The following is a 12,069-nucleotide window of genomic DNA, read 5'->3' as shown; positions in this document are numbered from 1 at the left end:
TGATCTATAAGCTTCTTATAAATCTGTTCATGTTATTAATTTTCACAGCACTAGGAAAATACATCCAGTTAGGAATTTGTTATTAAGGTTGCACTTTGTTTGTGGAATTATGCAGTGACAGTATAAAATTGAAGAACTGTGCAAAGTGTGGTTTTTTTTTTCCACCCAGGATTATAGAAGTATATCTAACTGTTGAAAGGCTTCCTAGTGGATTTCGGCATGTTGTAGGAACTACAGGAAAAAGTTTGCTGAAGCCACCAAAGAAGTAGGGAGAAATGAGAAACCACATCTAGAGTGCTAATTGTAAAGTATTTCAACGCGTGCTCTCTTGCTGATGAAGTGGATCATCCGTATGAATATATTCATGTGGCATTTTTGATGAAATGTTAATTTTTTGCTTTATTAGCAATTCTATTGTTTTGCAGCTTTTCATGAAGTATATTAGTTGTAAAGAAAGCAAGCTGAAATAAAGCAGAATGCATAGAAGACATTTCATTGTAGTTCAATTACAGCTTTTGGTTAAATTTTAACCACGATGGGGACAAATGTTGGCATTCTGTAAAAACTTTGTGGGTGTAACTTCACGTCTAGCACTTGGAAATACTTTGAGACTTGCAAAGCTGGGGAAATGCCAGCAAGTAGAGCACAAGCTACAGGAAAAAGCTGACTCATTTCTTTGCCTTGGAAAGCCTGCCAAGGATAACAAAGGTAGAGGTTACTTCTGTTACTACTGGGGCATAATTAGTAATTTTTTTTTATTATTTAAATATTATTGCCTTCATTAAAAAACCCAGACCAAATAGTATTTTTTTATAACTTAAATTCACAGCAATCATTACGTGTTAAAGCAAAGTAGCTGTGAATGTAGAAAGGTGATAGTGTGACTTTTTTGTAAAAAGCTTCTATTCTAAAATACTTGGTATTTCGGCAGAATGTTTTGTGGAATTTCTTGTTTAGAATAACAGGGTTGCATAAAGTTGATGATAGTTGCATAAGGCTGCACAGGAGCAGTGTTCCTCTGCTTGGGAATCTCCTAATCTTGAGGTATTGGAGCAGAGTGAAGTGATTGTATTGCAGCTGGCTTCAGTAAACCTTTGTTTTATTAACCCAGACTGATTGCAGTATTTGAGTAATACTTGCAGCATGGTTTTGTCTGCATCTGTTAGTAAAAATTCTGTTTATCCCCAGGTTTTCCACTTTTGTTGTTGTTGCAAACTGATATCAAGAAAAGTTTATGCATAGCCTTATTTTTTGTCCAGTTTCCTGAAATCACAGGTTCAGCAGGTCAGAATAAATATTTTGACACATCTACGTCTGGCATTATTATCAGTTCTGTTGAAAAGAAAAGCCCAAATTCATGTTCATCAAAAAGAAAGTTACTAGGAGACCATTATTTACTGTGATTACTGAAATATACAGCAGAACCCTGCAAGTTAGTTGCATTATAAGAAATACTTCTGTGCTCAAAAGGAACTAATAAATCTTTGCACTTCTCCTGTTTGGCTTTACTGTTGTATAGAAAAGTATGGTCCTTTGTCACGCAGATTTACAGCTTGGAAGCAATTCAATAATCACTTTTGCTTTTTTGGTCCTTTCATGCATTTTTTGTCCCACTAATGCCTTCCTTTATCCCTTATAATTTAATTAATTGCTTTTCCTCTATGGATAACATTTGTTTAATATTGGATTTTAGCTCCCAGTTGTACAAAACATTTGGATTTTTATCATCCATTTATTTTGTTTGAATACCAAAGCAAATAATGGATTTTCAGTCTTTAGGATATACAATTTATTATGTGAAAGCAACAAAATTAGAGTAAGAATCTTGTCTTGCAAGAGTGATAGAACACTTAGCCCAAAGTAGGAGTAGAATTAATTATAATGGGATGACAGTTGTAAACAGAGTAGTATAAATGACCCTTTCAATGCTGTGGAAATATGTTATACAATACAAAAGATAAGAAATATCTTTTCTAGTGTAGTTTAGATTTCTTATGAGGGCCTTTTTAGTATATTTCATTACACATTTAGCTTAAAAAATGTTTGATTTGTCTAATTAAAATAATTTTGAGTGATCCTCAAGCAAGATGGATTGATAGCACAGAGGAATACTGGCTCATGTTTCCAAAGATTGCAGTTACAATTTCTTTATTCTACAGAATTGAAAACCACAATACTTTTGTTTTGTCCATCATTAGGACTTTGAGCAACCTGGTCTAGTGGGAGGTGTCCCTGCCCATGCAGGGGGTTTGAAACTAGATGATCTTTAAGATCCTTCCCAACCCAAACCAGTCCATGATGAGTCTGTGATCATCTCCACCACTTAGTGAGATTTTGTATGTAGGTTTTGGTGTTACATTCACTTGTGTAATTGGACTGAGAAGTAAAACTAATGTTAAATACTGAAAGGACCAGTCAAATGTTAAAATATGTTTCTATTAGTTTTGCAGTGTGAACTAACCATTTTTTGGTTATATTTCAAAATACAGCCCTAAAGGCTGTATTGCACCCCTTCCTCTTTGCTTCTGCTAATGTAGAAAGCAGTGTTGGATAAAATTCCTGAATTTGTGATTTGGGAGAAATTGTTTTTATATCAAGGAGACATTAGATACCTAATAGGCAGAAAAGGCAAAATAAGAAAGAAAGACAAAATGCAGACCTTTGTTTCTTTATCTTAGCAGACATTTTAAACTAAAATCTATGAGTTGTAGCATTTGGGTAACAGTCTAGTTTTTTTGAAAGTTATGAGAAATTAATCCTTTCATCAAAGAAAGCTCTTCCTGAGTTTTATAGAAATAATTAGATATGTGGGTTATCAGGCTATTACATGAAGTAGAATACAGCAAAACAATTGTAATTACTAGAAATCTGAATGTGTCAGACCTCTAGAAGATCAGAGGGTTGGAAGAAGATGCCCCATGAGCAAGTTACTCAGTTGTATTTCCCTGTGACTTTCTGAATCAGTTGATACTGTTTGGTTGAACATCTTTGCATTAAATCACCTGCTGTGGCAGTTCCCATGTCTGTCTCATTCCTGCATTGTGTGTGTTTAATATAAACCTTCTCAGTTTTTTGCTAAACTAATGTATAGTTCTGTATGACCTTTATGAAGTAGACTGAAGTGTTTTTGCTTGCTGGATTCAGTCAAACCTAAGTAAGGTTTTTAGAACTCTATGTAAGATGACTCATACATAAACTTGTACTGAATGCTTTAAGCTGAAACAGTTCTTTATCTCAGTAAAAATCATGCAGCTTCCACTTAGGCATGGTATTTACATCTCTCTTCTGAAAGTGTTGTTCTTCCACCATCATGCTGCTTGAACATCCTTTCTTCTTTTGCTTGGAGGCGTTGCTTCCTAATACCCTGCTTTGGAAAGTTGATCTTATGTTGGGCTTCCTGAGATGGCTCTTGCTTTTAGCTGTGGTAGAGATTTCAATATAGAAAGTTTGAAAGGGATCTGTATCTAGGGTAGGGTCTGCATCTGGCAGCCAAAACCATTGTGTGGTATGGACGTTGGGAAGGAGAGGGAACAAGAGGTGACCATGGAGGAAGATCTCCTCTCTCACTTGTTACAAAAGCCTTTAACTGTGCTTTTTCTGGGTCTGCTTTAAACTCTTAAAATCTAAACATCACTTTTAAATTCTGGAAATAAAACCTCACATCTGTAGTTCATGAGGAGGAAGGAATTCTCTATCTCTTTTAAGGGTAAAATCAGTATATGTAGACCTCTGCTTTTAAATAGTGTGATTGGCAAGTCCAGTCTGGTTTTGAACTTGTGGTAACCACCAAGTATTTTAAAGTCAGGAGTTTAGGTTTTGTGCTACCTAAAATACCACATTCATAATTATTCATAGGATGCTCATTTCCCTGGGGTGAGAGTCACTTTAAGATGTGCTTCATTGCTTTTAAATGGTTACTACTGTAATTGCGAGTTTTGAGAGAAGTCATCAAAATTGGTGCTTCATAAGAACCATGAAGAAATGGTGGTTCTTGTTTTTCCCTGTAACACTGATTTGTACTCATGAAAGAGTCACATTTAGTCAGAACTGATTAATCTATTGAAGTTAATATTCCCTGGAGGAAAAGCTTTACATTTCACAGTCTGCTTCACAACGTTCTTCAGGCACTTGAATAATTTCAGTCTGTTTGTAGAATACAGCAGGGTTTCTGGGTTGCCCAAACTATTAATTACTGTTGTAACCTTTTATTAACCCCGTTGCTTCATTGTTTCCTATGTTTGCTGAAAACAACAAAAAAGCTTAATTTAATATATTTTGATACTGGAAGCTTGCTGCTGAAACCAACACCCAAAAGAAGTATTGTTACTTTGACCTTTTGAAATTGGCACTCATTGGTGCAGTATTAGATCATATGTCCTTGTCTTCATTAAAAATCATTAAAATGAACAGGAGTTTCAGTAATGTTTATTGATAAACCCTATACTGTTGGATGATGGAATCATAGAAGACTTGAGGATGGAAGTTACTTCTAGATTTCATTCTGGTCAAAAGCAGGTCCAATTAGATTAGGCCATGCAGGCCATTTAGGCATGCTTAAATTATTAAATTAAAGGTTTTAATTGCAGGATATATGACTGACATATCTAAACAAAATGTAAAAATAAAGAATAACTAAATGTGGCTTATAATTTCCTAAAATAAGTTTAAGGTCTGGTAGTTGTTTGACTGTTGTCATTGAAGCAATAATTATGTCCTTCCTTCTATTTCTTTGTTCCAAGTTTGAACACTGTTACAGCAGAGTTTGTATGTGGATAGCATTGAGACATACCTGAGATTCTTGGCTTTGGGGGAAAAAAAAAGATAAGCCCCCTATAGTTTTCCACTTAAGGTGAGGTTCACTCTTCAGTGATAGCATGAAAGCAGGTAAAGCACCCATTGAAGCTGTGGTACCCAGTATCCAGCAGTGACACTCATGGATATATAGTGTGAGAACAGCCTAAGCATGGAGTGCGCCTTCCTTGGTACCACTCTCAGCAACAGTTTATTGGGAATTGAAAATTTTTCTGAGCTAAACATGGTGTCTTTATATTTTAATAACCCATGAATAGATTACTGCAGCCATTATTAAAATTGTTGCAAGGGTAATACATCTTTTAAATTACTGTTTGTTAGACATGCAGTCTGGTTTTGTTCATGATCAATTGATCCCTGTTTGAAAAGACAATAGAATTTCGTATCTTTGAATGTTTGCTTAACCATAGAGACCGGATCCTCTCTGACAGAGGGGAAGAACAGCCTGGAACAGATCTTGCATTAATCACTTTTTTTTTTTTTTTTTTTATAGTCACAACCTTCGTCCTATGAAATTCTAAAGCAGATGGTTGTTCCTTTTTCTTATTTTCTTGTCAGGGTCGACTTACAGATGTCTTGTCAGAACATGGATATTTAATATTTATGCAGTATCTACATGTGCACTGCTACCATTTGCCATCTACATAATTTTAGTCTTCCATCTTGCTTAAACAGTGCTCAGACTCTTTATTTTTCACTGTGGATAATAGAGGTCTTTCCATCAAAAAAGTACATAATGCTGCTGCTGTTTTTCTTACTGTTGTGCCCCTTAAATGTCATGAAGTTTACAAAACCGGGGATGTGAACAAGTGAGTAACTCAGTTTAAAAAAAATAGCTTGGAGTCTCTTTTGTGTTTAACCCCTTCCAGCAGGCTTAGGAGAAGTTTGAGCTGATTTAGTTCTCTGAGACATGAGTTTTGACAGATAAAGTGTGGAAATGTCACTGTGCTATGTTTCTTCATAGTTGAGTGAAGAGAATTCTGTTGCACCAGCATATCATTATTAGTGTTGGTCCTGTCATACAATAACCCCCCTGTATTTGCTCTCCAAATCCTACAGATACAAAATAAATAATATTTTTGCCTTTCAACCAACTTTACCTGTTGATTGACAGGAATGAAATGTGCGTTGCTGATGGTTTTGAGAAGGGTCGTGGAGGGGTGGGGAGCAGGCAAGCCAATCCAGAAAAATCCCAACAAGACAAAACCTCCCACTTTTTCCTGGAGGTTTATTAGATGAACATGATTAAGAGCTATGTATAACTGCAAAAACCACAGTGATGATAAACGAGATGAGTTGTTATAAAGAAACCACTGATTATTGCCAGGCACGGTGGATAAACTGATTTAAAAACAGATCTGGTAGGAAGCTTTGTTTTCACTGTAATTTGATGCAGCCTCATGGGTAGCTGCTGTAGCCTACAGATACCTGTGACCTTGTTTCTTGACTGCTTTTTTTTTTTTTTTTGCTATTATTTATGCAATATTTGTCTCTAAATACATGATAAATCTAATTGCAATATCATAGTTACTTAGCTGAGTTCAGCAGTAATACTTTTTGACTGTAAGCTATTAATGGAAATGGTAAGAATTAAACTTTGTATATTCAGAGAGAAAGAAAGCATAGCATCTAAATACTGATTTTGTTTATTTTTGTGTTTATTAAGCTCTTAGGCTGCACTTTTTAATGTCAGTTTGGAAAAATGATGTTGATAGATGATGAGTGTCCACAGTTCAGCTGTTTAGTTATCTTTGTCCTCCTGGAGTCCCAGTTCTATGAGCTTCTAAATGTCAGTGTTAGCCTTTTCATCAGGGACCAGACACTTGTTCACCAGGTGCACTGGCCAACAGGTCTGGTGTATCTCACATAGGAGAATAGGTATTAGTGATATTAGAAGTTATGATAGTAGAACTGCATGAATTGCTGGTGGTACAGCAGAAAATGGGGATTAGTGGGATACTACAAACTCTCGTTAATCTCACTGCTAAACCTCACAAACATGTAGCTGTGAACACATTTTGAGCTTGCAATGAGAGTATGTTGTGGCTATTAAAAAAAATAATGCATTTTAATATGAGAGAGAATTCATTAGGATATTTTTATAGTTAGTCCCTCTGTAATTTAAAATAAGACCAAATGTGAGTGCAGCTTGCAAGGTTTGTACATAAACACCTCTGAGTAATATTTTGCTCATTTCTGATGATCTGGACAGCATGGAGTGATATTTAACTGCATAAACCTTACTTAAAAAGGCTTCCTTTTTTACCTGAAGATTGTTTGAATTTTGGAGGTAGTAATTTCTATGATTCCCTAGCATGTGAGGACTCTTAAGAGGCTTTATGGTATTTGTGTGTCTGAGCTAGGAGCAGGTTTTCTGGGAGGCGTCGTTGCGATGGAGACGTGCGCTGGTGAGTTGCCATTTGTGCTGACTTCAGCACTTTGTGAACACATCAGGCTTGCAATATGCTGTGTATGTGCAGCCGTGCAGGTTTCTAGGTTTGGGCAGGCCTGTTACTTCTGGGAAACATGAGATTTTCTGTGTACGTGCTGTCTGGCTGCCTTAATCTATGCACAGTTAGTTCAGCGTATCTGAAAGCAATATGGCCACTGTGTGTATGGACCAAGTATACAAAGTGCTAGATTTACTGAGCATGGACCATGTAGTGTATTCCCATGCATTCCACCTGGAAAATCCATCTCACACAGGTAGGAGTCTGAGTTTCAGTTCATGTTCATTTTCACTTAGATATGGTGTTTATTTTAAGCAAGTTCTTTAATGTCAGTGTCATTTACCAAGAATGTATTAATCAAATGGAGAACATTTTATGACATCTTAAAACAAGTTAATAACTATTTTAAACATGCAGGGGTTACTCTGGTTTATTTTTTGCTGGTCTGTATGCCTGACTCAAAATCTATTTTCTCTTTTCAGGCAGCTATAAATGGTGTAATACCACAAGAAAATGGCATTCTACACAGGTAAGCACAGAAAACTGGAGTGGTACACACAGAGAATGATGCTGTATGATAGTTACATTTTTGTTTCTGAATCCTAAGATGTAATTCTCCTATTAAAGGAATTTCTGGAGTTAGAATGTAAATTCCTGGCAAAGGTGGCTTAATATTCAGTTTTTCCCATGCTGATGGAGAACTAGCTCAGACACCTATCTCAATTATGTGTTTTTAATTTTGAATTAATTAGTTGTCGGGTCATTCTATGCAGAGTTGTCTCTTTATTAAGTGTGGATTTTGGTATGCTTTCTCGAAAGTCAGGGCTTGGTGGGGTTTTTTTTTTTGGTTTTTTTTTTTTTTTTTTTTCCCTGCAAAGATAAAAAAATTGCAAGGTCAAAGATGTTCCTGGCCAAATATTATCTTTTTCCTTATGCAATTTTAACGGTATGTATATTCCTTGCTCCTTTGTCCCCTGCCAAAAATGTTCCTATTTGTGTGTGTATATCTATATTATCTATAGATATGTTTTTTTTTTTTTTGTTTTTTTTTTCCCTGCAAAGATAAAAAAATTGCAAGGTCAAAGATGTTCCTGGCCAAATATTATCTTTTTCCTTATGCAATTTTAACGGTATGTATATTCCTTGCTCCTTTGTCCCCTGCCAAAAATGTTCCTATTTGTGTGTGTATATCTATATTATCTATAGATATGTAAAAAATAGATTTTTTTTTTTCAGCTTTGTATTGAATTTTGGCTTGCATACTGATGCCTGGATATCTTGAAGTCACTGAAGGATGAGCTTCTACATCCTGATGAGGCAATTGGAAAACAGCTGAATAGGAATTGAGCTACTTGAGACAGCAAAATAGTGTTTAAGTGTGCCATTTAAAAAAGTTGATTTTAATGATGAAAAAAGGTATATAATGTAGGTGAAGTGGTGTTTTGGCATCTCTTTGAATACTTACTGAAGGTATTAAGAGTCAGTTTTTGATTCAGGATAAAACCTTATTTGCTCAGTGAAGTTACTAGATGTTAATTTACAGACTGGAGATCAAGTCTCAGTTGTGTTGAGCACACTTTCTACCTCTGTTAATAAGTCCTGACCTCAAAGCATTTATATTCAAAATACCTGAATGTTAGGAACCATTTGTTCAGGGAAGAAGATGGGGAGTGGTTGTGCCTGACTTTGAAAACAAGCTGATCCAGTGTCTGCTTACAGCATTCTCCAGCACTGGTTTATTCATTTTTAGCAATGATTAGACAGTCAAATTTGTCCCAAAATTTTTTTCTTTTTTTTTTCCTTCCAATGGAAGGTGTTTAAAAGGAGACTCGGAAGACTTGGAAGTCTAGTTTCCAGTGGTTTTCACATGAGGGTCACTTTACTGAGGTGAAGCTTTTTATGTTACATTAGAGGTTGCCAGGCAGATATGTAGGATGTCTTCTGTGGTGGAATCACATGGAATTAATACAAATGGACTTGAAGTTTCAAGTTAATTTTTTGAAGGGGAAAAAATGAGGTTTGTTTTATAATTCAGTTGTGTTGTTTAAAAAAAAAAAAATCCAGTTCTGAGAATCAGAATTAATTGTTCCTTAGGTTTTTTTAACAAAATGGTTATAGTAGCTAATTCATAGCTGGATATCAGGCTTAAGACAGTAAGGTATCACTTGGTGTTTATACTTTTTTAAAGACAGAAAATAAGACTGTTTCCTGTACTCTTTAGACCTCTGAAGTGGGTCTTTGACCTTTGAGCATAGGTCTTTCAGTGTGGATCTTTGTAGCTGGGTACCCATCCTTCTGAGCCTGCTGATGTGAGAAGTGAAGGAGCCTCTTGTTTTACAAGCATAGCACATTTTTCTTTTTCAAATGTGGAAGGCACAATGATGGGATTTGCTGCAGCTCTGTGTAACTTTAACACTCCTGTGACATGCATGCCATCCACATTTATGCTTTTTCAAGTTGAAGCCTCCACTAGATGAGAGATTTGACTTGCTATAAGAAGCATTTCCATTGACAGATCTCAAGGTATCTTCAAGAAAGGCAGAATGCATTTTTCAGATAAGTTCTGGTTAAGAATGGTAACGGGACAACTTACATCTCAGTCGTTCCTGAATTCCTCTTTTCTCACCTTTCGTTCTTTCAGTGCTTATATTTTATTAGCTTGCATTCTCCTTCATTATATCCTGTATCTGCCCAGGACAGATGATCTTCCTGATAAGAACATCTACAAGGCAAAGCTCTAGGCTTTCCCTATTAAGTTCCTTTTCTGTCAAATTTAATTTCTTTACATCATTGGTTATTTTTGGCCTGGAGTGGCATTCCTTAAATTTTGTGTTTTATTACCTTTGTTTCTAATCTCAGTTACATGCTTTTTGTGGAGAGGTTCACTGAGGAAGGCTAAAGTGCTTCTGGATAGTGAGGGTTTCCCAGTTTATTCTGATTTGTAGTGCTGTATGTATCCTCAACTCAGGTATGGAGACAACCTCATATGAATGTCCAGGAGGCTTGAAGGATTTTGAACTTAAAGACAGATAAGCTTGAAATCAGCATTGCTTTACTGATGTACTTCTAAGGATTTATTTTATTTTTTTTTTACAATGTATTCCTCATTATCTTAATATATTTACCTTATCTGACTTGTTTTCCACTAATTTGGTATTGGAAAATACCAAAGCATGTGCAGTATTTTATAGCTTTGTTTCTTCTTTCTCTTTCCAAGGGATACTAGCCCAGTGATGTCAAAAACTGCTGTTGGCCATGGTGTCAATTTTTATGTGGTCACAGCACTCCTGGAACTGGAAATGAGGCTGCGTCTCAAGACATATCTGATATTAATTGCATAATGAACTTTAGACTGAAATAATGGCTTAAATGCCTGTTTGTCACCTAAGTTGTTCTCCTGTAGTCACAAAAATGTTAATTTTGCTGATGCAAAAGCCATTTTCTAATGGCTAATAAACCAGTGCTTCCAGCCGTGGCAGTGTGTAGGTTATTCACGGTGTGTGTGCTTCCCATAGTAAGTGTATAATACCGATAATTTTTCTTTGCTAACTTTTACTTCAACACCTCAAGCTGTTCTGTTTAAACCTTCTTCTGTGCATATGTTTCAGTGAGTATGGTGGAGAGACTCTACACGGGCCAGCGTATGGCCCCGCCGCTCATTCGGCAGCAGCTTCTTCCACTCCTTCCTCATCCTCAGCGTTCCGCCACGTAGTGCCATCCAGACAGATAGTGGAAAGGCAGCCTCGAATGCTCGACTTCAGGGTTGAGTACAGAGACAGAAATGTGGATGTAGTACTCGAAGACAGCTCCACAGTTGGTAAGGATTTGTAAAATTGAGATGACAACTTTGGTGGTCAAGCTGTTCAAACAAAAACGATCGAAAAAGACCCAGCCCTGAAAACCCAAAGCCTAAAGAAAAGAAAAAAAAAGGCAAAGCAAAACAAAACCCCTCAAAGAAGAAAAAAATCCCCCAGAAAATGCAGCCTTTGCAGCTACTAACCATTTTCAAATCTCTTTGCAGCTTTAAAAAAGCAAAATTTCACTAATCCATTGTAAAGGTTAGTGGTCTATCAAATACTTATTTTGAAATCTGTTTTTCTTCTCAGCTTGCTTCAGGAACAAAACAGATTACTGATTAAGTTGAGGCATGAAAATGTAATTTGGGGAAGGATTAGTGTAGATGCAATCTACTAATAAGCTGATAATCTTGGCATTTCCTTTTTGAAACTGTATGGCATCTCTTTCTGGGTAGTGACAAGATTTAGAGGAATTCTTTCCAGTGTGAAAAGCATCATTGTATTCTTCTTTTTTCAATTTTTGTTTCACTTGTTTGTGCAAATTAGGATTTCCTTTAAGTTTTACTGTCTTTATACTACAACATGCATTCTGTCACAGTATGTTAGAAATAGGCTATTTGTTAGTATTGCAGATCATGTTACTTTTTACATTCCCCCAAACTGTCAGATAATTTAGTTTTGCTAAGGACAAAGAGCTTTGTGGTGGATGTGGGGTTTTTTTTAGTGAAAACTTTGTACAGATCAAAACAAGGAACTAAATGAAGAAACAGTTGTTGAAACAATTTTTAGTGCTGCAGCCTAATGTCTGGTGCAATTTTGAAACTTTTGATCCTTGTCTTGTTAGCCTTCGATTTGGTATTGGCTGGTGCCACCTCGTGGTGATCTGTTTGAATTCCTAATTGGTGTTGCATGTTTATCACTGTACTGAGTTGCATCCATGCAAAGCAGATAGAAAGGTCTGATCAAATCAGAATTTTGCAGCTGTACTATTTTATTTTTTTCTTATTAAC

At 36.1% G+C, this 12,069-nt stretch overlaps 1 protein-coding gene across 1 annotated transcript in view; it reads left to right on the top strand.

The window, feature by feature from the left end:
• Positions 1-12,069, top strand: part of FAF1 (Fas (TNFRSF6) associated factor 1) — a 155,449-nt gene that overhangs the window by 24,171 nt on the left and 119,209 nt on the right. The window contains exons 3-4 of the mRNA XM_010004033.1: positions 7,745-7,791; positions 10,871-11,079. Coding sequence (XP_010002335.1) covers positions 7,745-7,791; positions 10,871-11,079 — 256 coding nt within the window. The remainder of the gene's footprint in view (positions 1-7,744; positions 7,792-10,870; positions 11,080-12,069) is intronic.

The sequence above is a fragment of the Chaetura pelagica genome, unplaced genomic scaffold (assembly GCF_000747805.2).
Source record: "Chaetura pelagica isolate M959 unplaced genomic scaffold, ChaPel_1.0 scaffold18, whole genome shotgun sequence".
NCBI lineage: Eukaryota > Metazoa > Chordata > Aves > Apodiformes > Apodidae > Chaetura > Chaetura pelagica.
This window is presented reverse-complemented; position numbering and strand designations above follow the sequence as displayed.